The sequence below is a fragment of the Mus caroli genome, chromosome 16 (assembly GCF_900094665.2).
Source record: "Mus caroli chromosome 16, CAROLI_EIJ_v1.1, whole genome shotgun sequence".
In the NCBI taxonomy this organism is placed as follows: Eukaryota; Metazoa; Chordata; class Mammalia; order Rodentia; family Muridae; genus Mus; species Mus caroli.
In genome coordinates this window covers 90,655,898-90,680,670 of record NC_034585.1, presented here as the reverse complement: position 1 = coordinate 90,680,670, position 24,773 = coordinate 90,655,898, and the positions used below count along the sequence as shown (strand labels likewise).

General features: G+C 46.1%; 1 protein-coding gene and 1 long non-coding RNA gene across 2 annotated transcripts in view; one reads left to right on the top strand and one right to left on the bottom strand.

Annotated features, from left to right (window-relative positions):
* Window positions 1–262: 262 nt before the first annotated feature.
* Window positions 263–7,636, bottom strand: LOC115029550. Its single transcript, XR_003835111.1, has 3 exons — window positions 7,441–7,636; window positions 6,283–6,409; window positions 263–1,544 (listed from the first exon to the last, which is right to left on the bottom strand). It is a non-coding gene; the product is annotated as an uncharacterized LOC115029550 (long non-coding RNA).
* Window positions 7,637–7,996: 360 nt separating this feature from the next.
* Brwd1 (bromodomain and WD repeat domain containing 1) overlaps window positions 7,997–24,773 on the top strand; it is a 90,491-nt gene continuing 73,714 nt past the window's right edge. The window contains exons 1-8 of the mRNA XM_021185517.2: window positions 7,997–8,143; window positions 8,217–8,275; window positions 8,370–8,399; window positions 8,504–8,563; window positions 20,655–20,805; window positions 22,695–22,793; window positions 23,104–23,264; window positions 24,320–24,541. Coding sequence (XP_021041176.1) covers window positions 8,095–8,143; window positions 8,217–8,275; window positions 8,370–8,399; window positions 8,504–8,563; window positions 20,655–20,805; window positions 22,695–22,793; window positions 23,104–23,264; window positions 24,320–24,541 — 831 coding nt within the window. The 5' untranslated portion in view covers window positions 7,997–8,094. The remainder of the gene's footprint in view (window positions 8,144–8,216; window positions 8,276–8,369; window positions 8,400–8,503; window positions 8,564–20,654; window positions 20,806–22,694; window positions 22,794–23,103; window positions 23,265–24,319; window positions 24,542–24,773) is intronic.

Below are 24,773 nucleotides of genomic sequence, written 5' to 3'. Positions count from 1 at the left end.
TGGGAAGCAACCAGAGGGCAAGACTGACCTAGCCACCACATACTGGCAGCTTTCCCAAGTGTATTGTGTGTGGAAACCAACAGGGCTTAAGCCAGTGAGTTTTTGTTTTTTTTTTTAAAGATTTATTTATTTATTATATGTAAGTACACTGGAGCTGTCTTCAGACGCTCCAGAAGAGAGAGTCAGATCTTGTTATGGATGGTTGTGAGCCACCATGTGGTTGCTGGGATTTGAACTCCAGACCTTCGGAAGAGCAGTCGGGTGCTCTTACCCACTGAGCCATCTCACCAGCCCGAGTTTGGTTTTTGAAGTTGAGGGAAATAAGACCTGTACAGACAGGAAACATGTTCAGCTTTTCTTCAGGAAATGGACGGTGCCTGGAAGGGGTTCAGAGTCGGGGAGACTCTGAGGACTGAGGGACGAAAGTGAACAGAGCGGAGAGAACAGGTTTGGGTTTTGTTTTGTTTTTCTCCTATATTCTTGGGACCGGGTTTCATGAAGCCCAGGCTGGCCTCTAACTCTTTGTGTAGCTGAAGGTGATTCCGAGCTTCTGATCCTCTTGCCTATCAACTGCCGAGATTACGTTTTCTACTGTGCCCAATTTTCTGGGGTGCTGGAGACGGACCCAGGGACTGTGCATGCTAGACAAGCACTCTAGCGACTGGGCTAAATTCTGAGGCTGAGAATTATGAGTATTGTATTGAAAGTATGTTGTTACATTTTGTTTGAAAACGTGTGTGTGTGTGTGCATGCATGTGCTTGCCGTGGTGTGTGTATCGAGGAGGTCAGAGGACAGCTTTCGGGGCTCAGTTCCCACTTCCCCCCACGTGGGTGGGTCCTCAGGATTAGTAGTAAGTACTTCTACTGTCCATCCTTCTCATCAGCCCCCCATGCGTGTTTGCTTTGAGGCAAGGTCTTGCTATATAACCTTAGAGGGCCTCAAGCTCTCGATCCTGCTTCCTGAATGAGCTGGGCATTGTGTAATGTCCATACAGGTATTTTCTCTCTGTGTACACAGCCTAGCTAGCTGTGTCATGAGTACTAAATTATACCCATGTATGGATGGCTCAGCAGTGCCCAGGATATATATAAAAAAAATCATTAAATCATTGTTTTAGTTGCTACCCTCATTTGAAGATCATTTGACGGGGATGGCGAGGTTGCTCAACTGGTCAAGACATTTGCTGCCAAGCTTGACTTGAGTCGGATCCCTGGGGCCCATGTGCTGGAAGGAGGGAACTGACTGAAAGTCACACACAAGGGTTCTGTAAGACAGCACTGAACAGCTAGTCGAAATCAGCCTCTCGACAGATGAGGTGGCAGCTTGGCGAGCGGACGGGAGAGTGGGTCTTGGAGGCTCTGGGTTTGATCTCTAGCACCACCAAAAGGCAGTCAAGCCCACAGAGAAGTTATTCTGCTCTGACATCCAAACACAGACCCATTCTGGAACCAGCTCCTCCATTCCAAGGTCTTGGTCCTACCACACTGCGTTTTGATGCTGGGAGGAATATTTCAAAAGCTTGGGGATAGATGTGGGCCAATGCCTGCAAGTGGGAACACATGGGGGACAGAAGTCAGTGACTAGGGAGAGGCTGGAGTCTGAGGGTGAGATTAAATGTGGAAACAATTTGCTGAGGGAGGCAGGGATGAGTAGCCTGAAGGGACAGCTGGCTGGGCTGGCCTTGAAGGGAAAGATGATACCATCGCCGGTGGGTGGATAAGGGGCCTCTGGGGTAGCTGCAAGGCCTCTGAGCAGCTGAGGACCTAATAGGACCGAGAAGGTTGTGGTGTGCATTTCTTTGCTCTAAGGAGACTGAGCTTTGTGAGTTTAAAGCCAGCCTGAACTACACTGAGATCCAGGGCTATATAACTGAGACTCTGAGCCGGGCGTGGTGGCGCACGCCTTTGATCCCAGCACTTGGCAGAGGCAGGTGGATTTCTGAGTTCGAGGCCAGCCTGGTCTATAGAGTGAGTTCCAGGACAGCCAGGGCGATACTGAGAAGCCAGTGTGATACAGAGAAACCCTGTCTTGAAAAAACAAACAAACAAACAAACAAACAAAATCAAAAAAAAGGGAAGAGGTGAGATTTTTCTGAGTTCAGGGCCAAATTTGGTCTACAAAGAGCAGAGATCAGTCAGAGCTAAGGAGTGACACCCTGTATTAAAACTGTTTTCCATTAACCTGTTATTAGACATTGAATTTCTACAGACTTCCCTATCTTGTTTTTCAGTATTTCAAAAATTGACTTCTCTCTGGTTTGAGGCAATCCTGTGAGGGAGCCCAGGCTAGCCTGAAACTCTTGCTTAAAAATTAAATTATGGGGTTAGAGAGATGGCTCAGTGGTTAAGAGCACTGGATGCTCTTCTAGAGGTCCTGAGTTAAATTTCTAGTAACCACGCGGTGGCTCACAACCATCTGTAATGGGATCTGATGCCCTCTTCTGGTGTGCACTCACACATACGTTAAAAAAAAAATTACCGCTAGTCTGCACACACGTGGGTGTGCTAATGCCATTGTGAATATACAAATGGCAGAGGGCACTTTTAGGAGTTGATTCTCTTCTACTGAGGAGGAGTCTGGATTCGGAGCTTGGACTCAGGTCGTGGGGCTCGCATGCTAAACACTTTTACCTGCTGAGCATGACCTTGAACTTCTGACCCTCCTTCCTCTAGGTGTGTGTGACCATACCTGGGTTATACTAGTCCTGGAAACTGAATTTCAGGCCTTATGTACATAATCGGGGATGGCAGCGACTGAACCAAGTTCCCTGGTTTGGGACTTTTGATTATAACGATTAGCAGGACATCCAGCCCCTAGCCTACTGTTTCCTCGCCTCTGGGGGTGGAGTTTAAGGGTTGAGTTCACACCAGCTGGGCGTGTGCTTCCTGAGCCTTCATTTTCTCAACACTCTCTCTTGTGCGGTTGCTGTGGTCGGACTGATTTGCCTCCACTGAGGTGGCTTCTTTGTTTTGTTTTTGAAATTATCCCACACTACGTAGTGAAGCATGCTCTTGAATTTCTGATCTTCTGTGTCCTCCTCTTGGGTGCTGGGGTCATAGGCATGCACTGCCATACGTAGTTTTGTGAGATGCAGGTGATCCAACCTGGGGTCTCTGCATGTTTAGGCATTCCAACTGAGTGATGTAGCTCCCGGCTTCCCACCCGCATTTTTATTTTTGAGCGTATATAGTTGCATTATTTCTTCTTTCCCTTTCCTTCCTCCAACCCCCATGCCCCATATACTACTCCTTGCTCTTTTTCAAATTCATGGCCTCCTTGTTCACTGTTGTTACATGCATATACATACATATATAATTACACATATACATATGTAAATATAATCTGCTCAGTCTGTATACTGCTACTTGATGCATACATTTGTGGCTGAGAATTTGGTATTGGACACCTGCCTGGTGTGCTCTTCCCTGGAGAAGACTATTTCTCCCATGCTCAACAATCCTGAGTTGCCTGTAGTTCTCTGTGCAGAGCTGAGGCCTCGTGGGTTTTCCCAGTCCACTTCGGCAAGTCTAGCTAGGGGAATTGTGCACATGGCTCTGTGCAAGGTGTCTGATGGTTTGATGTCTCCCTTTCTTGCCCTGACTATTCCTTTAAGGTAGGGTCTCTACCTAGCCCCCCTCCTTTTATTTTTGGCTATTCTGGAAGCCTGCAAGCCCCAGTTATCCCCCTAGGTCCTTTGAAGCTATGATGTCTAGCTTGCCCTGTAGGTCCTGGGATCCAGAGGGGTCTCATGATTGCACAGCAAGCATTAACTACTGATTTCTCTCTATTGTCCTAGGGAAATTAAAAAACAAAAAACAGTGTGCGTGTTGGTCTGTGTATATATAGAGTGCAGGTCATGTGTGCGAGTTTGTCTGTGTATATATAGAGTGCAGGCCATGTGTGCGTGTTTGTCTGTGTATATATAGAGTGCAGGTCATGTGTGCGTGTTTGTCTGTGTATATATAAAGTGCAGATTGTGTGTTTGTCTGTGTATATATAGAGTGCAGGTCATGTGTGGGAGTTTGTGTATATATAGAGTGCAGGTCATGTATGCGAGTTTGTCTGTGTATATATAGAGTGCAGATTGTGTGCCAGTTTGTGTATAGAGTGTAGGCCATGTGTGCGTGTTGGTCTGTGTGTATATAGAGTGCAGGTCAGAGGACAGCTTTCAGGAACTAGCTTTCTCTTTCCTCCTTCATGTGGGTTCTGAGAATTCAACTTCGGTTGTCAGGCTTGGTAGCAGTCACTGTTACCCACTTAATCCTCTCACTGACCCCTTAGGGAAATTCTTTAACTCCTTAGGCCTCAACCTCATTCTTAAAATATGGGCTAACTGACAACATGCTTGCATTTATCCCTTGGCCTTTCAATTTTTTTAATCTTTGTGTATTGGCTGAGCAATTATATGCAACCTGTTCTTCAGACCTGTCTCCCTGCGTGGTAAAGGGAAGCGCTCGACTCCAGCGAGGGTGGTGCTAGCTCACCTGGGACTGCTTCCCCGCTTGCAGCTGATTGGGCTGACTGCTCGCCCTGGCTGGGCTGGGGTAGTTCCCCAGCTGTCTTGCCTTCTTTGGGTGCTCTCTCTGTGAGGTTGGGGGCATAACTGCCAATGATGCAGCTGTTGGGGCCCCTGTGTATTCACTTAGGAAAGGAACGGGTTCTGAGACATGTGACAGGATGGAGATGGTGACAGCAGTCTCTCCATGTTAATTGTTAATTGCTGGTGAGACTTTTCTAATCTTGCTTTTTTTTTTTTTTTTTTTTTTTTTTTTTTTTTTTTTTTTTTGATAATTCAGTTCTTTGTGCAATCACTTTGGGGTAATTCCAGTATGGCTTGTGCTCACTTGTGTTACAAACACACACAATTTTAGTTTTGCTTGGAGAGTTCTGGCAGGCAGCCACTACTGGGGTAGTGCGTCCCCTTTGCTGCTGCTTCCTGGTGGTATGTTCTGCATCCTCAGGGCCTCTGGACTGAGTTCAGTGGGATGACAGTCCACCTTGCTATAAAACTGTGTGTGCATGTTGTTTGTGAGTGGGGGCTCAGAAGATGAAGTTGCAAGCCAGGCGTGGTGGTGCACGCCTTTAATCCCAACACTTGGGAGACAGAGGCAGGCAGATTTCTGAGTCCAGGATGGCCTGGACTACAAAGTGAGTTCCAGGACAGCCAGGGCTATACAGAGAAACCCTGTCTTGAAGAAACCAACAAAACAAAACAAAACAAAACAAACAAAAAAAAACCCCTCCAAAACCAACCAACCAAACAAAAAAACCCCTACTCCTCCCCCAAAAAGGAAGTTGCTTTGCTGCCACTTAGCCTAACGGTCTGGGTTCAATTTCTAGGACCCAGGAGTAAGGGGCGGGGGGAAACCAACTACTGAAAGCTGTCTTTATGCTGCTGTGTAAGCTGTGCTCCTGCTGGGGCTGTTTTTTCCTTCTTTCCTTTCTCAGCCAATGCTGGCACTCCAAGGTCTTGTGCCACTAGGCGCTGTGCCACTGAGTCACATGTCTCATGTCCTCTTCTCTGATCTCATATAAGGGCTACCATGCTACCTGCCCAGGATTAGGACTTTAATTCCAGACAATGACTAGCATTTGGGGTAAAGATTCTTATAAAACTACATTTTACTTTATGATAGTGTTAGGAAATGTAATACACAAGTCCTTGGTCTATATAAACGTTTAAAGGAACTGGGGGGGACGTTTTAGTGGTCAATAACACTTCATCTTCCAGAGGACCGGGTATGGCACAAGGGAATACTCGCATCAGAATGTCAAATAAACTGTTCTAGTTATGGATCTTAACGATTTAACTTTTCAGTTTATGTGAATGTCTGCTTTGCCAGTTTGTACGTATGTGCATCACCTGCAGGTCAGCAGAGGGTATCGGGTCCCTTGAATTGGAGCGATAGAGGGTTGTGAGCCATTGTGTGGTTGCTGGGACTTGAACTCAGGTTCTCTGGAAGAACAGCCAGTGCTCTTAACCTCTGGGCCATCTCTCTAGGCCCTATCTTTATCACTTTGACTATGGCTTGTGTGCCTACTGACAGTAGGTTCCCTTGGTGCTGCACCAAGTCAATCTCTTCATCCTTATGGCTACAGTTCCAGTGGGTCCTCTTTGATTTACTCTCTCAGGTTTACTAAGTAATATTTTTCTGTATCTTGGTCTCAACTTGCAACCTCTCCTTGACTGGAACTTTCCAGTTTTCCCACTTTCAGCTGGAGACGCTCTGGTTCCGTCCACCAGTACTCGAGCTAAACCTGTTTTAAAGGGTCTCACGTACCTTGGGCTCTCTTCAAGCCGTGTGGATATCCATGTCCGTGAACTTCTGAACCTCTGGCCTCTGCCTGTGCTGGGATTAGTGGGTGCTTTGTTTCTGTGCTGCTCTGGATCAAACTCAGGCAAGCCCCCTGAGTAAATGAAGGAGTTCTCCTTCAGTTGCATGACATTCCCAGAGGAGTGAAAGTTCCATACCTTTCCCTCAGGCAAGTTGGTTTTTATCCCAGTGCCCTAAATCTTATCACTATAGTTCACCTTTCCCTTAAAGGACACTAAACTGTTTCCATGGGAACGGTGGAGTTTACGGTTTCTTTTTATCATACCACTTGGTGTTTGCTGAGTTAGGATTACTCTGAATAGGTGGGTCATCTATGTATTCATATGTACTTTCCATGTAATTAAAGTCAGCTCAGAGGCTGGAAATGCGTATTAGTTCAAAAAATCCTTGAGCTCTGGAAGGAGCAGCACTGTTGGCTACAATTTACAGATAAGGCCAATTGAGACACAGAGGTTAAGTGATTTGCCTAAGATCATACACCTGATAGTTGGAGCCAGTCTAAGGTTCACTGCCCGGGCACGACTGGGACACCTCGTTCTGCCTCCGCACGCAGGCACTAGAATGACTAGCTGGTACAACGCCTTGGTCACAAGACAGGACTCCTACAAATGACCTTGCTCGGTCAGCCCATCGCAGGGGTTAAGAATGCGGAGCCACCCCAGCACTGCGTCCTAAGCCTAAGGATAGAGACAGCCGAACCACCCTAGACTCTTTATAGACACAAAACAACTCCCTTGCCGCACCCTAGCCCGCGACAGGCGCTTTTTCCCGTTGGAAGACGACTGTCCTTTGGTGTTTGGGAATAAACAGCCGAGGTCGTTTGAGGTCAGGCCTCTTTTTCTGCCTCTCTGCTGCCCAATAAATCTAACAATGGCCATGTTTAGTTCTGTTCGGCACTCTACGTCAGAGCTTGTCAGCGCACACTGGACGTGGTGAAACAGATCCGGTTGGGTCAGGAGCCTAGTGCGGTAATTAGGGGGATTTTTCTGGAACTCTTCCACCACTCCAACAAAACGACTGACACTTGTGGCCGCAGCCCGTTTCCCACAGCCCCTCTGAGTCCCCGCCAAGTCATCGCGGACTTAAAGATTCCGTCACCCGTACCGGGCATCTTTAACCCTCCGCGGGGCGCAGGGCACGGGGTGGCGGGAGGGCTGCGGGGCAGGTGGTGACGCAGCCTCCGCGGCTCCGCTCTGGGTTCAGCCATCCTCCTGCAGAGCTCCTCCCCAGCCTCGGGGTCTTCAGGCCGAGCCCAGGTGACCGTCCTCCTAGGCTCCGCCCTGCCCTGCCCCGCCCCCCTCCGCACGAGTTTGCCGCCCCGCCNCCACCGCCGCCGCCGCCGCACAAAGGCCGGCGGCCGCCTCACCGCGCGCAGGAATCCGGCCACGCGCGCCCCAGCCCCCCACCTCCTGCCCCGTCCCGCCCCGCCCCGCGGACGCAGCCCCAGCTGGCTCGCCGCCCCCTTTTGCGCTTCACGCCCCCGACGCACAGGACGCCGAGGCGAGGCCCGCCTCCCGGCCAAGGAGCCACATCCGCGTCGTGCCACGCCGCCGGCTCCCCGCGGGGGGACTACTTCGCTCCCCGCCCCTCGGTCCCGCGCGACTTCCTGCCGCGGACGCGTCGGTGCGCGGCGCGCACGGCATGGCGGCGGCGGCGCGCGCCTGAGGAGCTGGGGGTACGCCGGCCCGGTCAGGCCTCGGCGCGGCCTACGCGCTCCACTCGCTCGCTCGTCCGCTCGCTCCCGCCCGGCGCCTCGCCATGGCGGAGCCTTCGCCGGCCCGACGTCCGGTGCCTCTCATCGAGTCGGGTAAGACACGGCCGCGCGTCCCCTGCCCGGTGCCGCGCAGCCGCCGCTGACCGTCCCTGTCTTCTCCCCGCAGAGCTGTACTTCCTCATCGCCCGCTACCTCTCCGCTGGCCCGTGTCGCCGAGCGGCGCAGGTGAGTGCCGGCTGGGCGAGCGAACCGGGGGCGAACGAACCGGGGGCGAGCGGGGCAGCTGACGGGGTCTGACCGCGCGTCTTCTCTGCCGCAGGTGCTGGTGCAGGAGCTGGAGCAGTACCAGGTCGGTCCGCCGCCCCCGCGTCCCCGTCCCCGTCCCCGCGTCCCGGTCCCGCCCGGCCTCCCGGCCGCGGTGGTCACCCGGACGCCTTTCGTGTCTCATTCCAGCTGTTGCCGAAGAGGTTGGACTGGGAGGGCAACGAGCACAACAGGAGCTACGAGGAATTGGTGAGCAGCTCCCGCGTCCTCCGCGCGCCCGCGCCCCCCCAGCCGGGTCTCTGCTCCCCTGCGGGCGCCGCGGGGCCGCGCCCGGGGGGTGGTCCATGGTGGTCCGGCGTCCCGGGACGACGGGCCCGATCCCCGAGGGCTCGCGGTGTTGGGGTGGGGGGCCGGATTTGGCAGAAAACGGTTTTGGGGGCGGCGCCGGGCGCAGGCGGGGGCGCCCCTGGCTCGCGGCCGGGCTGGGGCTCCAGGTGCGGCCGCCAGCCACTGAGAGGGGCGCTCTCATCGCTCTCTCTTCCCGATTTGTAACTCGAGCTCTCATTGGTCTCTCCCTTTTCTGCCCCGCCCAGACCTTCAGACCACTTGTTCCCCAGGAATAGAGAGAGAGTCCTTAGTGTCTCCAAAGGTGGAGAAATGGCCCACTTCTGTACTGTACTCCCTTTCTCTGTAGGATCGCACAGAGTTCTCCGTGGTGAATATGTCAGTGCGGCACCTCTGCTTCCCCGACCCGTGCACTGTATGTTGACTGGCTTTAGAAAGTTGGCTTACACTTGATCTTGCTGTATGTAGCGGTTCAGGTTTTAAGTTGACATCCGTCAGTCGGTGTGTTTATTTTTTGAGACAGGGTGTCATTACGTACCTCTGGCTTGCCTTGAACTCGGGTAGGCCAGGCTGGCCTTGAATTCATTTCCTGCTTCTGAGAGCTCGGACTAAAGTTCTGTGTGCCTGTCTTAACATTTCCGAGGAGTGGTAATGTGCGGGTTACATTTATTCTCCTTTGCCTTATTTTCCCTACGCTTGCTTAGAGGTTCTTGTGTATAGTTGAGTTTTATCCAGGTAACAGAGGCTTTGGGTGTTTGTTTATCGTTAACGGAGCACAAATGTTGCAGGAGAATATCTTTTGACAATTTTAAGATAAAAGACTCACACTGAGCATATTGGTTACAGAAGGTTGAGATGAGTGTGTGCTGTTGATGTTTGGCTGCACAGCCCCGTTTGGCTTGGACTTGTAGTCCTGCTTCACTCATCCTCTGCTGGGTGGGGATTACAGGAGAGCTCACTGGCTTCACCATGTGTCCAAGACCTGTAGTGAACAAAAAGTCAGCCAGTCAGTCATGCACGTGGGCAGTTCATTCTCCACACCTTGATTTCCAGGGCTAAGGAGTTAACTGGGTAACTAGAGGGCTCAGCAGCACAGGGCAGGAGTGCTAAAGCAGCCATTCTCAACCCACGGACCCACCCTTTGGGGGGTTGCATATCAGATATCGACATTGCAGTTCTTAACAGTAGTAAAATTACAGTTAAGTAGCAACGAGAATAACTGGTTGGGGATCACCCCAACATGAATTGTGCAGGGCTGCAGGGCCGCGGCCTTAGGAAGGCTGAGGACCACTGGTCTAGAGCCTCTACCACTGTCCTTTCCACAGCTAGGTGTTGGCTGTGACAGGTGCAGTTGCTGAGTAAAACGGGGTTGCTGGTTTGTTGTTTAATTTGACTTTTGAGAGTTATTTTTAAGAAGCAAATGTTCAGGTGGGTAAGATGACTTATCTATAAAACTACTTTCTGTTACCCCTAACGATGTGATTTTACTCTTGGGGTCCCCGAGTGGAGGAGGGAGAGATCCTATTTCCACAAGTGGGCCTCTGCCATCCACCCTCAAGCCATGGCACACATGTACAGGCATGCAATGCCCTTTTCTTTTGTCTTTTTTGGTTTTTTTTGACAGGGTTTCCTCTGAGTAGTTTGGGTTTTTTTTTTTTTTTTTTTTTCCCCCTGATCCCCCCCCCCCTTTTTTTTTTTTTTTTTTTCCTTCAGTGTTTCTCTTTGTAGCCCTGTCTGTTCTAGAACTTGCTTTCTAGACCAGGCTGGCCTCAGAGTCAACATAGATCCACCTGCCTCTGCCTCCCGAGTGCTGGGATTAAAGGATGTACGAGTAGCTTCTAGACTTCAGATGCTCTCACTTTCTTTAGTATTTAGATGAGTTCTATTTGAAGCATACACAAAGTGGGAATTGTTACCCACACACTCATAGATTTGCAGTTTACCATTTGCTGTGTTTCCGTTTTTGTTTGAGGCATTGAATTCCAATTCCCATCAGCGAAATCTTCCCACAAGTGAATGGCCTGCCAACCCAGGCACCAGTTAGCTATTACCCAGTGGTTAGTCAGAAGTTGTGTTGGTTCTCACCCATTGCGTCTCCTGTGAGCCGGTGTCCTCTGACCCCATTGAGATCCTTTTTAAGCACCCTCCATATGGTATTTCTTGTAACTGCTGGAGTTGTGTGTGTGGTAGTCCTGGAGCGTCCTGGCAGGCATGTGGTGGTCAGAGGACAGTTTAGAGCTGGTTCTTCTTCCAGGGTGGGTCCTGGTGCTTTGACTTGTTGAGCCATCTCTTCCCCCCCCTGTAATTTATATTGTGTAAGTTACATTTGGTGTGTGTGGGGAAGGTATTTGAGTGGGTGAGGGCAATTTAAGGGGTGGTGTTCCACCATTGGGTCTCAGGGATTGTATTCGGGGTGTTATGGCTTCACAGTAGTCATCTTTACTCACTGAGCCCTCTTGCCAGTCCTACCTGGAGTATTTTGAAGAAGATCCTACACATTTATGTATATCTTAAGTTCTTACTGTTGTTTATGTTGAGACATTTCACCTAGCTCAGGCTAGCCTTGAATTCCTACTTCTGCCCTGATATGATGAGGTTACAGGGGTATGCCACCATGCCTCGATAAAAAGACCATTTCTCTTCAAGGGGTACATCCCAGTTTCAGCTTTTAGCACAGCCAAAATGAAACTTCCTGAGTGCGTGTATCACAGATTTCTGTGTGGATTTTTTTTTTCTTGTTTTTTTTCTTTTTCGAGACAGGGTTTCTCTGTGTAGCATTGGCTGTGCTGGAGCTCACTTTGTAGACCAGGCTGGCCTAGAACTCAGAAGAACTGCCTGCCTCTGCCTCCCGAGTGCTGGGATTAATTTTTTTTTTTTGGTTGGATGTTTTTCATCTGGTTCTCCAAATGCCTTCATAACATTTTTGCAGGTTGAGTGGCTTAAGGCTAGGTCTCATGTAGCCCAGGCTATCTGGCCTTGAAATATGTAGCTGATGAATGACCTCTGTTCTTGATCTTGTTGCCTCCACCTCAAAGAGTGTTGGGTTAACGACTGTAGCACAGTGCTTGGTTTGAGTATAATCTTAAAACTTATTATTATTTTTTTTAAATTAGCTGACTGTAGCCCCCTCCCCCTCCAATTTTAAAACCTTTAAATAGTTATTTTCTGTACTGTTATTCTGCTGAAGAGACTGAGAGATTAGTCATCTGCCTTTATCACAGTATTTCTCATGTTCCTTTTCCTTGGTGGTTCTAATCCTTTGAAGAATCATTTGGTGGAATTTATACATTCTGGATGTCCACCTCGGGCACCAAGTCAGCCAAATTGGAATCTGTTATGGCGCATGTGGGCACTAGAAATAGAAAGCCATCCCCATTGGTTCTAGTGCAGCTTTACAGTGCTGCCCAGTGGTTTACATTTGTGCCTGTGCTGCTGCTTATCTGACTTGTGCTTAGGATCAAGAGTGCTCTTTCCTATAAGGAACTGAGACTAGATTTCTGTCAGTGTTTAGCTCTTTATTAACAGGCCTGGGCAGTCATAGAATTTAATCAGAATTTTCATGATCTGTAAGAAGTAAGAGAGAGGGACTAGAGCTCTTGAACTGAACTTGAGACTTCAGAATGGCTAAGTTTGTAAAGATGTGGGTCTCATTGAGAAAAGGAACGGAGTCTGTTGGCAATGGGAATTGGTTGGCCAGTCTGAGCTATGTAGAGTGTCTTGGAACCAGTCAAAGCGGGGGTGGGGGGGGGGGTGGGGGGGTGGGGGTGGGGGGGGCTTAGGAGGGGGTCTGTCTGTCTCCCTCTGCTGCAGATTAGATTGAGTGTTGACTTACTTTTTTTTGTGTATGTGTATGGGTTTGTATATGCCACAGTGCAAGTGCCGGTCAGAGACAGTTTGTTGGAGTCAGTCTTCTTCCATGTGTGTTTTCAGCTACTTTCTTGTTGAATAGTCTCACAGGCCTTGAACAACATTTTTATATAAGGTAGTGTCTTACTTTCTTAACCAGTATGAGGAAGCCGTTCATCCTTAGAGCGTACTGCCATTAGGAGATTGATTATCGTGACAGTTTTGAATGTCTGCATTCCTTACATGACTGATCCCACAAGGCAGTTCTGGCTGGCTTGCCAGTTCTGAGATTAAAAGTGTATTGCCATGATGAGCTCATTGCAGGTTTTCTTAGACCTTAGATTAGAAATCTTCTATCTGTCTAGTAATTCTTTTTAAGAAAATGGATCTTTGGGTGATGGTTCAGTGGTGAAGAGAATTCGCTGCTTTTTAAATAGGACCTGGGTTCCATTCCCAGCACCTACAGAGCAATTCACAAGTGTCTTTATAGCTCCAGTCTTGGGGATCCCATGCTGTCTTTTGGCCTTCAAGGGCACCTGACACGTGTTGCATAGAATATATTCAGGTAGAACACCCGTACACATAAACAAAAGTTTGAAATACTGTTCTGTTTTAACTATGCGCACATGTGTATATGTGCCCACGAGTTCCGGTCCCCTTTGAGGCCAGAGATACTGTCTAGAGCTGGAGTTACTGGCAGTTATGGTCCAGTACAGTGTGGGTGCTGGGAATCAAACTCTGGTCTTTTTCAAGAGTATCATATGCTCTTAACTGATGAGCCATCTTTCCAGCTTTTTTTATTCTTTGGCAAATTAGTTTATCTCTGTCCCTGTCTCTGCGTTGCCTTTCTTTCCTTTATTCACCATCCTTGTGTTTTCCTGTCTTACCTTCTTCCCTTCCTACAACACAGCGTTGTGTTGTGTAGTCCTGACTCATCTGGAGCTTTAGATACAGACCAGACTAGCCTTGAAACTTTGATTTGTCGCCCTTGCGTGTTGGCATTTTAGGTATAGGCCACTTTGCTAGGCCAGCTTTGTTCTGTGTAACAGGTCTAATAATAACTTACTCTAAAAGAAGCTGCTTTAAGATGTGCATGTAGGGGTTGGAGAGATGACTTAGAATATTGAAGTACTAGCTGCTCTTTCAGGGGGTCTGGGTTAAATTCTCAACACCCATGTGGCAGCTCATAACTGTCTATAATTTCAGTTCCAGGGGATCTGATACCTTCAAACAGACATACATGCAAGCAAAACATCAATGTACATAAAATATGAATAAGTCTTTTTTTCAAAAGATGTGCACATGCAGTCAGTACAGCTCTGGCTGTCCCGGAACATAGGGATCTGTCAGCTTTGTCTCCTGAATGCTGAGATTAAAGTCCTCTGGATTTGTAAGGTTGCTGCTAAAAATGGCATCATTTTAATTAATTTACATTTGTAGGGTCTTAAGAAAACAAATGTTTATGAATGAATTATCTCAATCAAGGAAGGGTGCCTGATTGGGTGACTAAAACCCGGTCTAGTGCCTGGTGCTGAGATGGGTGTGGCAGTCCTGAGTTACCCAGACTTGGCCTGGGCTGTGCCCCTTCCCTCAGGCTCACCTGCTCACTGAGGTCTGTGTCTTCAGGAGAAAGGTCCCTTTGTTTCTCTGTATGATTTTTTTTTTGTCCTGTTGTGAATATGTGTTTTCTTTCTAATTTCTTGAGTTCTTAAGCAAAAGATACGTTAGGATTTAAGTCTTACTGTTGAATAGACCTAATATTTTAAAATTAGAAAATGACCCTCATTTAGATGACACTTTTAAAAAAAGCCACTAAAAAGATCTATTTTCATGTTTATGAGTGCTTTGTCTGAAAATGTTCTGTGTGTCTGTGTGTCACGTATGTTTCTGTTAACCCCTGGATGTCAGAAAAGGTTGTGAAATTTTCTGGAACTGGAGTATGTGGTTTCCACAAATTGAATCCCAGTCCTCTGCAAGAGCAGCAAGACATGCCCTTAACATTTGGGTTATCTCTTCAGCCCCAAATGATGAGGTTCTGTAGCAGTTGAATATGAGTTTGTTTCTGCCCACCCCCTGGGCCTAGTGCTCTCCCACTGAGCCACAGCCCTGGCTCACTGTACTGGATCTTAACCATGGGCCATATGAATAGGATTCGTTTTCTGTTTTTTTTCCATGTTGCAGCCTGGGAACTAAGATTTAGGTTATCCTAAGTACCATGTTTCCAGATGTGGCCACAGTTACATGATACACACACACACACACACACACACACACATATACATATATATGTTTTTTTTTTTTTCCTTTTTTCTTTTTTTTCTGAGACAGGGTTTCTCTGTCTAGCCCTGACTGTCCTGGAACACTCTATAGACCAGGCTGGCCTTGACTCAGAAATCCACCTGCCTCTGCCTCCGGAGTGCTGGGATTAAAGGCGTGTGCCACTACGCCCGGTGTTACATGATATTTTTATGGCAGTGGAATAATTCATAAAGGCAATTCTCAAATACATGGGTGGAAACAGGTGGTTACAGGGAAATGGAGAGTCTTTGCCACACCTTCAAGTGTTAGCCTTTAGAATGGTGGGGTCTGGCTAGAAGTAGTGCACACCTCTAATCCCTGCACTTGGGAAACAGGCAGGCAAATCTCTGAGTTGGAGACCAGCCTGGTCCAGGACAGCCAGGGCTACACAGAAACCATGTCTCAAAAAGCCAAACCAAACAAACAAAAAAACCAAAATCCCAAAAGCCACAAGAAACACAGAAAGGTGGACTCTGCTCGAGCATTCTAGAAAGGATTTTACTTAACACCATGGAGAACACACAGGTGATGTCCAGCTAGTCAGGGGCCAGAGACAGCGGAGATGGTTCTGCTCTGGACCTGCACCACTCCAGCTCTCCAAACAGGTTCTAAGCAGTCCGTCAGCCTTGTACTGTGTTGAACATAGTGTGGTTATGTTTGGGTACTGCAGTTTGCACTGAGCTTTGTTGTACAAAAGGGGACACACAGATGCTCTGATGATAATTCACCCCAGTAAAAATATACTGTTTCCTCATGGGCTGTAAGTGTGGTGGCTGGGCCTTTGTAGTTTGTAGTTGACTGTTTCTGGGTATTGTTTCCTTAATTGCTGACTTTGCAGTTAAGAGCAAGACTTCCTTCCAAAGACTTTAGGATTTGGGCATTTGCAACCTTTCTAGTGTAGTTCTACTAAAAGGTTCTACATACATGAGTGTATGTATGCACATACTTACTTATTTGGAGACAAGGTCTTACTTTGTAGCTTTACCTGTCCTGGAACTCATTATGTTGACCTGTCTGGCCTTGAACTTAGAGATCTGCCTTCCAAGTGCTAGGATTAAATGCACATGCCACCACATCTAACCTGTATGCATGTCTGTAAATTAACTATTTTATTTATTTTCACTGGGTAGTCCTAGCTGCCCTGCAACTTACTCTGTAAACCAGGGGGCCTCTGCTTCCTGAGTGCTAGGATTAAAAGTGTGCCACCACTTTCCAGCAAATACTATATATTTTTTGTGTGTATACACTTTTATTTGTGTATATGCATCTCCTAACCACCACACAGGATCCAGGGATGGAACTTAGGTGTGAGAGTTGGGGTGAGTACTCCTAACCTACTGAGGCATCTTGCTGGCCCGCTTTATATTCTTTAAAAAAAAAGATTACAAAAATGTTTAGATTTATGTATATGTGTGTTAACAACTGTACACCACGTGTGCCCACAGAGGCCAGAAGAGGGCACTGGAGTCAAGGATGATTGTGAACCAGCATATGGGTGCTTGGAACCAAACGTGGGTCCTCTGCAAGACCCCCAAATGATTTTAACTGGTGAGCCATCTCACTTAGTTAGTCAAAGCAGGGACATTGTGGTCAAAATATTAAAAAATTAATTTTATATTTAGATTTACTTGCTTTGAAATAAGGTTTTGCTATGTAGACCAGGCTGGAACTCTCAGATCTTCTGCCTCAGCCTCTGAGTACTGGGGTTAAAAGGTGTGTGCCACTATACCCAGCTAGATTATCCATTATATTTTATGTATTCTCGTGGTTTTTGTTTCTTGTTTTGTTTCGTTTTGTGTTTTGGTTTTTCAAGACAGGGTTTTTCTGTATAGTCCTGGCTGTCCTGGAACTCACTCTGTAGACCAGGCTGGCTTCGAACTCAGAAATCCGCCTGCCTCTGCCTCCCAAGTGCTGGAACCAAAGGCGTGGGCCACCACTGCCTGGCGTTAGCCAGCTTCTTAAGGATGTGTCAGATCAGGGGTGTGTGCATAGAAGCAGATATGTGCCTGCAATCCCATCTTAGACAGCTAAGGATGAGGATCTCAAATGGAGGAGGCCATACGTAGCATAACCCTGTGTCAAAAACAAAAACAAAACTTGTGTCATTGAATAGTCATGGTGCTAATGACGGAGCTTGGTTGTAGATTGTTTCCTGTTCATGTGTGATGCTCTGGATTAAACCCTCAGCTGTAAACAGCACCTCCCCACTCAGCTATTAAAAACAATGAATTTATGAAATTCTTAGACAAATGGATGGGTCTGAAGGATATCATCTTGAGTGAGGTAACCCAATTGCAAAAGAACACACATGATGTACACTCACTGATAAGTGGATATTAGCCCAGAAGCTCAGAATCCTTCTTAGAAGGGGGAACAAAATACCCATGGAAGGAGTTACAGAGAGAAAGTTCGGGGCAGAGACTGAAGGAATGACCATCCAGAGACTGCCCCACTTGGGGATCCATCCCATAAACAACTACCAAACCTAGACACTATGGCAGATGCCAATAAGAGCCTGATGACAGGAGCCTGATATAGCTGTCTCCTGAGGGCCTCTGCCTGTGCCTGACAAATACAGAAGTCGATGCTCACAATCATCTATTGGACGGAACACAAGGTCCCCAAAGAAGGAGCTAGAGAAAGTACCCAGGGAGCTGAAGGGGTCCGAAGCCCCATAGAAGGGACATCCATATGAACTAGCCAGTACCCTCAGAGCTCCTTGGAACTAAACCACCAATCAAAGAAAACACATGGTGGAACTTGTGGCTCTAGCTGTATATGTAGCAGAGAATGGCCTAGTTGGTCATCAATGGGAGGAGAGGCCCTAGGTCCTGTGAAGGTTCTGTGTCCGAGTATAGGGGAATGCCAGGACCAGGAATAGGAGTGGGTGGGTTGGGGAGCAGGGGGATGGGGAAGGGAATAGGAGATTTTCGAAGAGGAAACTAGGAAAGGAGATAACATTTGAAATGTAAATAAAGAAAATATCTAATTAAAACAAAAAAACAGCACCTCCCCAAACAGGCAAACCAGCCTGCAGCCTCCTACTCAGAGTCACAAATCCACTACTGTAATCCACACTTGTAACTCCTGCATCCTGAAGGCTGAGACTTAGGAAAGCATACAAATTCCAGGCCATCCAGGGCCCAAAGTGAAACTCTTTTTAAAAAAAAGAAAAAAATGAGCTGGGTGTGGTGATGCACCTGCCCAGAGGTAGTTAGATCTCTGAGTTCAAGGCCTGCAATATATGTATGTGATATATATCATTCAGCTTTGTTTGAGATGCATTCATGTCATTTAATGGGGGGTGTCTCCATAAGTTAAAGTTACAGTTCTCTTTGTGTTTTGTTCTTTATTGCAGTATAGTTAACATTCTGCCTAATGATTCTATTTAGGTGTTGACTTTGATAAGAGCAGAGTGTTGTTACCACAGTGAAAACAGTGAAGAGTTCTACTGGTGCCTTCATGTGTTCTCTGATATTCCCCGACTGCCGCTGGTTCTGTCTGTTCTATCGTATCAGTATATTATTTCAGGTTTTTGATCTCTGATATATTAATGAATGTATATAATGTCCCTACTTCCCTAGATTCCTCTCTGACCACCTTGATCACCTCTTTCTTTCTTAGTGATCTTCTGAGTGAGTCTTAGTCTTAATTCATGGGTTTTCTACCTGCAGGTCTTGCCCCCTTTGGAGGTTGCATAGCAGGTATTTGCATGATGATTCATAACAGGAGCAAAATGAAAGTTATGAAGTAGCAACAAAATAACTTTATGGTTGGGGCTCATGGTAGCATGAAGAACTGTGAAAGGGCCACGGCACTAGGAAGGCCGAGCACCACTGTTGAACTAGCACTGCTCATGTGCAGAGTTGTGGACTCATCTTTCCTGGTCTTTTAAAAAGTCTGTTGTGACCCTGGCTGACCTGGAACTGGATATGTAGGTCAAGTTGATCTTGAACATGAGTTCTGCCTTCCGAGTGTGATTATAGGTGTAAGCTGCTGTGGTTGGCTTAAGATTTGTTTTTATTGTTAAATATTATATTGGTATTGTGTAATTTCTTACTCATTTGTTACTAGAAATTGGTTTTTACCTTAATTGAAAAGAAGCTTTTGTATTCATGTATGGCGTAGAGGGGTGACTCAGTGGTTAACAGCACTTGATCCTTTTGTGGAGGCCTGAGGGTTTGGTTCCCAGTACCCACTTGACAACTCAAGATCATCCTTAACTCCAGTTGTAGAGAAATCTCCGTCTTGGTCGGAGGTATGCACATAACACACCAGTGCAGGCAAGACAGTCACACACAGATATCCTGAAACATGGAGGACATTAATGAGCCTGCTTTGATGGGTGTGTGTTTTACATACTATCAGATACTTGGGAGTGGAGTGGCCGTGGCCATACTCTTTTCAAAAGCTCTAGTATCTTATGTACTCATCTGAAGTTTCTCCATGTTCTTTTTCTCAGTTTTGTTTTGCCTCTGCTCTTTGAGATAGAGTCTGATAGCTCAGGGTGGTCTTGAACTTACTATGTAGCTGAGTATGGGACTGAGCTTCGTTCGGCCTCTTCCTCTCAAGTGCTAGGATTCCAAGTGTCGGACTAGTTTTTGTTTCTGGCCAGTTTTTAATGCTAGCCAGGCCAGTCTACTTGCTAGCAGCAGTGGCTCCTGGTGGCTCAGCTCAGTCAGTGCTTCGCTCTTCCTGTGTCAGCACATCCATTGCCACCTGGATCACCTTTTGGTTATGTCTGCACCATTGGATTCTTAGAGGTGAGTGCTGGGGTTGTATTTGGATAGTGTGTTGTACTGCTGCCGACCCTGGCCCGAGCCCTTCTCTTCTGCTCTAGATAGAAGGTCCTAATCAAATGGGCACTCTGCAGTATTTCTCTTGGTCTATCATGTTTCCATTCTCTTAGCAGTGTGAAAGTTTGAAGTCCAGGAGAGCAGTAACTTACTCAGTGATGAGTTCAGAAATGTATACGATGATTATATCTGCCACATACATTTTGTTATGATAGGTCTAACATTTTCCTTTGTACATAGTGTTGCTACTCAGCAGGCCCCTGTGCATTCCCACAGATGTAACTACAACAGAAAGTATACATAAAAGTTTTTGTTACAGTGCCATTTATTGGGAGACATTTTCTGCACTATCTCAAGTTTGCACCTTTGTCAGAAATGAGTACTTTAGAAACATGTCAGTCTATTTATTTATTTATTTATTTATTTATTTATTTATTTATTTTTGTTGTTATTTTTTTTTGAGACAGGGTTTCTCTGTATAGCCCTGGTTGTCTGGAACTCACTCTGTAGACCAGGCTGGCCTAGAACTCAGAAATCCGCCTGCCTCTGCCTCCCACCACCTTCTTTGTCAGCCTCTTTCTGTGTGCGTACAGTTCCTACCATGGCTTTGTCTGTCTTCTAACCCTGTCTGGCTATGGTACTGCACCTCTGCAACAAGTCTTGAAGTGGAATGTTGTTTGCTTCTTTTCAAAATTGGTGTGCCTTTTCTATGTCATTTGCATTTAAGTTTTAGAATAAAATCATGCCCTAGGTGTTCATATTTAATCCCAGTCCTTGGGAGGCAGAAGCTGGAAGAGCCAGGGCCATACAGAGGAAACAACAACAACAACAAAAGAGAGAGACACCAAAAATTGTCAATTCCTGTAAAGAAAAATTTTAAACTTTTGGTTAGACTTTAGACAGTTTACTTTTTAAGTTGTTTTTAAATTTTTCTTGCTATGTTTTATAGTTTTCAGTGTGATTTTCACATTTTAACTGGCTGTCCTAAATTTAAAAAAAAAAAATGTTTGAGTACTGTTGTATGCAGTGTTATTAAAACTTACCTCTCCAACCAGGTCTTGTCCAATAAACATGTGGCTCCTGACCACCTACTACAGATATGCCAGCGCATCGGTCCAATGCTGGATAAGGAGGTTCCGCCCAGTATCTCAAGAGTCACTTCTTTGCTTGGTGCAGGAAGGCAGTCTTTGCTACGAACAGCAAAAGGTACCTTAATTTGAAGAAGTGTTGTGCTTTGTATTAGTAGCTTACATTACAATTGGGAAGCTGTGTAAGCACCGTGGAAGGTTTGCAGTGCCATGGACTATACCCTCTCTGCCATTAGTGTAGATCTCCGAATTTTATCATGTGCTTAGTGGGTCCTCCATTTCAGAAACTTATAAAGACGTAGATGTTAAGCTGAAAAGCTTGAATTTAAGATGTGCTTGAGGTTTTATCAATGTGAGTTCTTAGTTTTTTCCATTTTGTAGCTCACTCATAACTTCAATGGATGTAATTGTATATGTCTAATAAACTCTTTAAATACTAGATTATTTCTTTTGATATTTAGATTCTGAAAGTCCTTTGTCATAATAAGGAGTGATTTTTTTTAAAAATACAGTAACAGCTTGAAAAACATGCACCAAAAATGTAAACTTGCATGATTTCTTTTATTTTTATTTTTTTTTTAATTTTATTTTTTATTTTTTATTTTTTTGCTAAGTTATGTGCTAGTGAAATGTTTGGAACTGCTATACTTTTTCTGTTAGCTTCATGTAACTGACGTAGACTAAGTACCTATGTGTGATATGCTGTATGTATGTATACATGTGTCTACACTGCTAATGGGCACGTGTGTTGGTTCTGATGTTAGCATCCTTCAATCCCATCATGATTCTTTGTGTTACGAGCTGTTGCTGACATGACGCTACCTCTTAGATGCTCCAGTAGTACAAAGCCTGACTGAGAAAGAGCACCCTGCTTGCTTTCCTGCCAGACCAGCCTGCCGGCCTTAGTTGTTTCTCAGTGCCTGATAGCCTTGCCTCGTTGGCTCTAATCAGGAAACTGTCCCTGCTTACTTTGTAATCATTCTGTAGTCTGCAGTTGCTTGGGTAGTGCATCTCCTTTCTCCTGTGTCAAGCTAAAGCTCAGAGTTGTTCTGTGATGAGGCCTGCCTGTGTGAGAACTGTCAGAAGAGACTTCAGCGAGGCCCTGTTTCTGCTCGTGTTTTGTGCTAGTGCCAGAGGACGCCTTCCTTCTATTCATGGGAAACACGGCATGCCTGTCAGTTAGGGGCACCTGAGTTCCGCTCAGTAGAGGTTTAGCACGATGCCTCTCCCTTGCTTGTTTCAAAGTTGTGAAGCAGGAGTGGAGCCCAAGGTCTGTGTGTTGGCCTCTGTTCTCCTGTGACCTCCAGTGGGGCAGGTACTTCCCTTAGTGTGGTTCCTTTAGATCCAGTGGGGACGCAGCTTTAGAAGGCTCACACACACCCTGTGTATGCTCTTCTCTGAAGAGTTGCCTTCACCCTGAAGTGGGAAACTATTTAGCTTGAACTGGTCAATTCTTCCTAATGAGCTGAAGGCAAGCCAACAGATTTCAAAAGGAATGAGTCAAGTCAAAGATTTTTAGACACATCAAAATATCTTCTTAAAATTCTCCACTTTTGAACACTGGGTCAGTTGTGTTAAGACTGCTCATTTTTAATGTTGTATGGTATTTTGCATTGAAAAATAAAGTTAACTCGGTATTACAGTCCCTATAAGCAATGATTTACATGGATCTCTTTAAAGGTCCTGGAACCTGTGAGCCTCAGTTACCTCATTTGTAATCAGCAGAAACACCTACCTCACAGGGTTGTTGTGAGGACTCCATGAGCTGATGTATGTGGAAACACTTGGTGGATTGTAAAGTGCTGTGCTGTGTTCCTGCTGTATCTGAGATGTTTTAAGTCCCCTCAGAAATAGTATAATAAACCTCCCAGGCTTTTCTGTTGTAAATTAGTATACTAGTTGGTAAAACTTGAATAAAGAGTTTATTAAATATACGTAAGTATTCTATAAAATCTTTCTTTGGGTTAACTTTGAAGATTTTATGTGTATCTAAAATTCATTTTAAAGACTGCAGGCACACAGTGTGGAAGGGCTCTGCCTTTGCTGCTCTTCACAGAGGAAGACCTCCTGAAATGCCCGTCAATTATGGCCCCCCACCGAGTCTTGGTGAGTGAGGTTGGCCTATGAGGTACCCAAAACTGTTTGTTGAATTATCCCGAAGACTTATACGTGCTGTGGAAGGGCTGGTAGAACGCTACTGCAATAGTGATAACATACCAATTGTCAGTTCCTTGTCGATCTAAGATAATGAAAAGTAACTGAAAAAGGCTGTAGTGGCTCTGTCACTACAGTAGAATTGGCACAGAGAGTCCTTCGGCTTCTCAAGTAGATGTGCTTACGCTCCAGAAACTGTTTGGGGATCTTTTTAGTTTGTACATGTCGGCCCCTTAACCGTGTTGTTGTTTTTATTTCCTAGTGGAGATACACCGAGGAAGGCAGCTCACAGGGTGTTCCACTTTTAGCGCAGCGTTCCCAGGAACTATGTACCAGCATATAAAGATGCACAGGAGGATTCTTGGACACCTGTCTGCAGTGTACTGTGTAGCATTTGATAGGACAGGACATAGAATCTTTACAGTGAGTTAACTTCTTAACCTCAGTTTGGTTCCCCCTGGAGTGCTATAACCTCCTTCCTCAGGGATCTCAGGTGCATCTGAGAGAGTGTGGGGAGTCTGTTAGATCTGCTGCGGGGCCTGACGTCTGTAGTTTCTATAAGTATTTCAGGTGACTGAGGGACATAGTCAGGTCTGGGCTGCTTTGAGAATGGTGGCTCCACATTGAATCTTGGATAGTTGATGGGGGGGTGACAGCGAGTTTGAGGGCTGCTGGATCTACCCAGCGTCAAAATAACTGCAGAGCTGTCTCTCCAGCTCTGTTGGAATATATACTCTGTTTTCAAATAATAGAAATTACATAACTAAACTTTTTTCTTCTTGCCTATTTGAGACTTAGAAGGAGTTAAGTTACAGCAAGATTAATCTTAAGTATATCAATAAATTCCTCCAACCCCCACCCCAGCCCCACCCCAAAACAGAATTCTTAGCTCATTAGTGATGACTTAGGGTTACATAGATTAATCACTGATTTAGGAAAACAGATTCACTATAAAACACCCTTTCTGTGTTCAAGTACTTATTTGAAAACTGTAGTGTGTGACATTTCCAGTGTTGTTAGGAGGAAAAAGAAAAGTTTTTTTTAAGTGGACCAAAACCATACTTAGCTCAGTTAAATGCTGAGTTCTGTCTGATTTGGGGATTGCAAGTTTGAGACTCTTGTTTGCTTATTTGAAACGAGGCTGCTTTCCCCACTGCTGTGTGTAGTCTGATCCCAGGAGTCTCACTAGATGTGTCAAACTGTTGATTTTGTAGCTTGGTGAGCTGACTTGTTCCTGAAGCTGGTACTGGGAACAGGAGCTTAGGGCGGGACCCACTGCATTCTTGGAAGAGAATTTGGTAAAAATAGACTCTGGAAGAATCTGATCCACTGACAGTTTTTTGCTTGAAAAGGAGTCTCTTCTGATGATAGTAGTATTTCAGTATTCGGCTGGAAGGGAATGGGCTAATAGTGGGGTCCCTATTTGAGGTTAATGGATGCTGTGTTAACGTTTGTATTGGGGTATTGCTTTTTCTTAGGGTTCAGATGATTGCTTGGTAAAGATTTGGTCAACACATAATGGCCGCTTGTTGTCTACATTACGAGGCCATTCTGCAGAGATTTCAGACATGGCAGTGAACTACGAGAACACGTTGATTGCTGCAGGAAGCTGTGATAAGATCATTAGGGTGTGGTGCTTGAGGACTTGCGCCCCAGTTGCTGTGCTGCAAGGACACACGGGGTCAATCACATCTCTGCAGGTAACCTGTAGCCTAGTGACACCAAACCTAACTTCTGGAACTGAGAAGTAGTATATAATGTGATTATATGGTGTTTTAAAAACTTGGATATATGTTTATTTCTTTAATCTTTCTGTTTGTTTGTTTGTTTGTTTTTGTTTTTTTGAGACAGGGTTTCTCTGTGTATCCCTGGCTGTCCTGGAACTCACTCTGTAGACCAGGCTGGCCTCGAACTCAGAAATCTGCCTGCCTC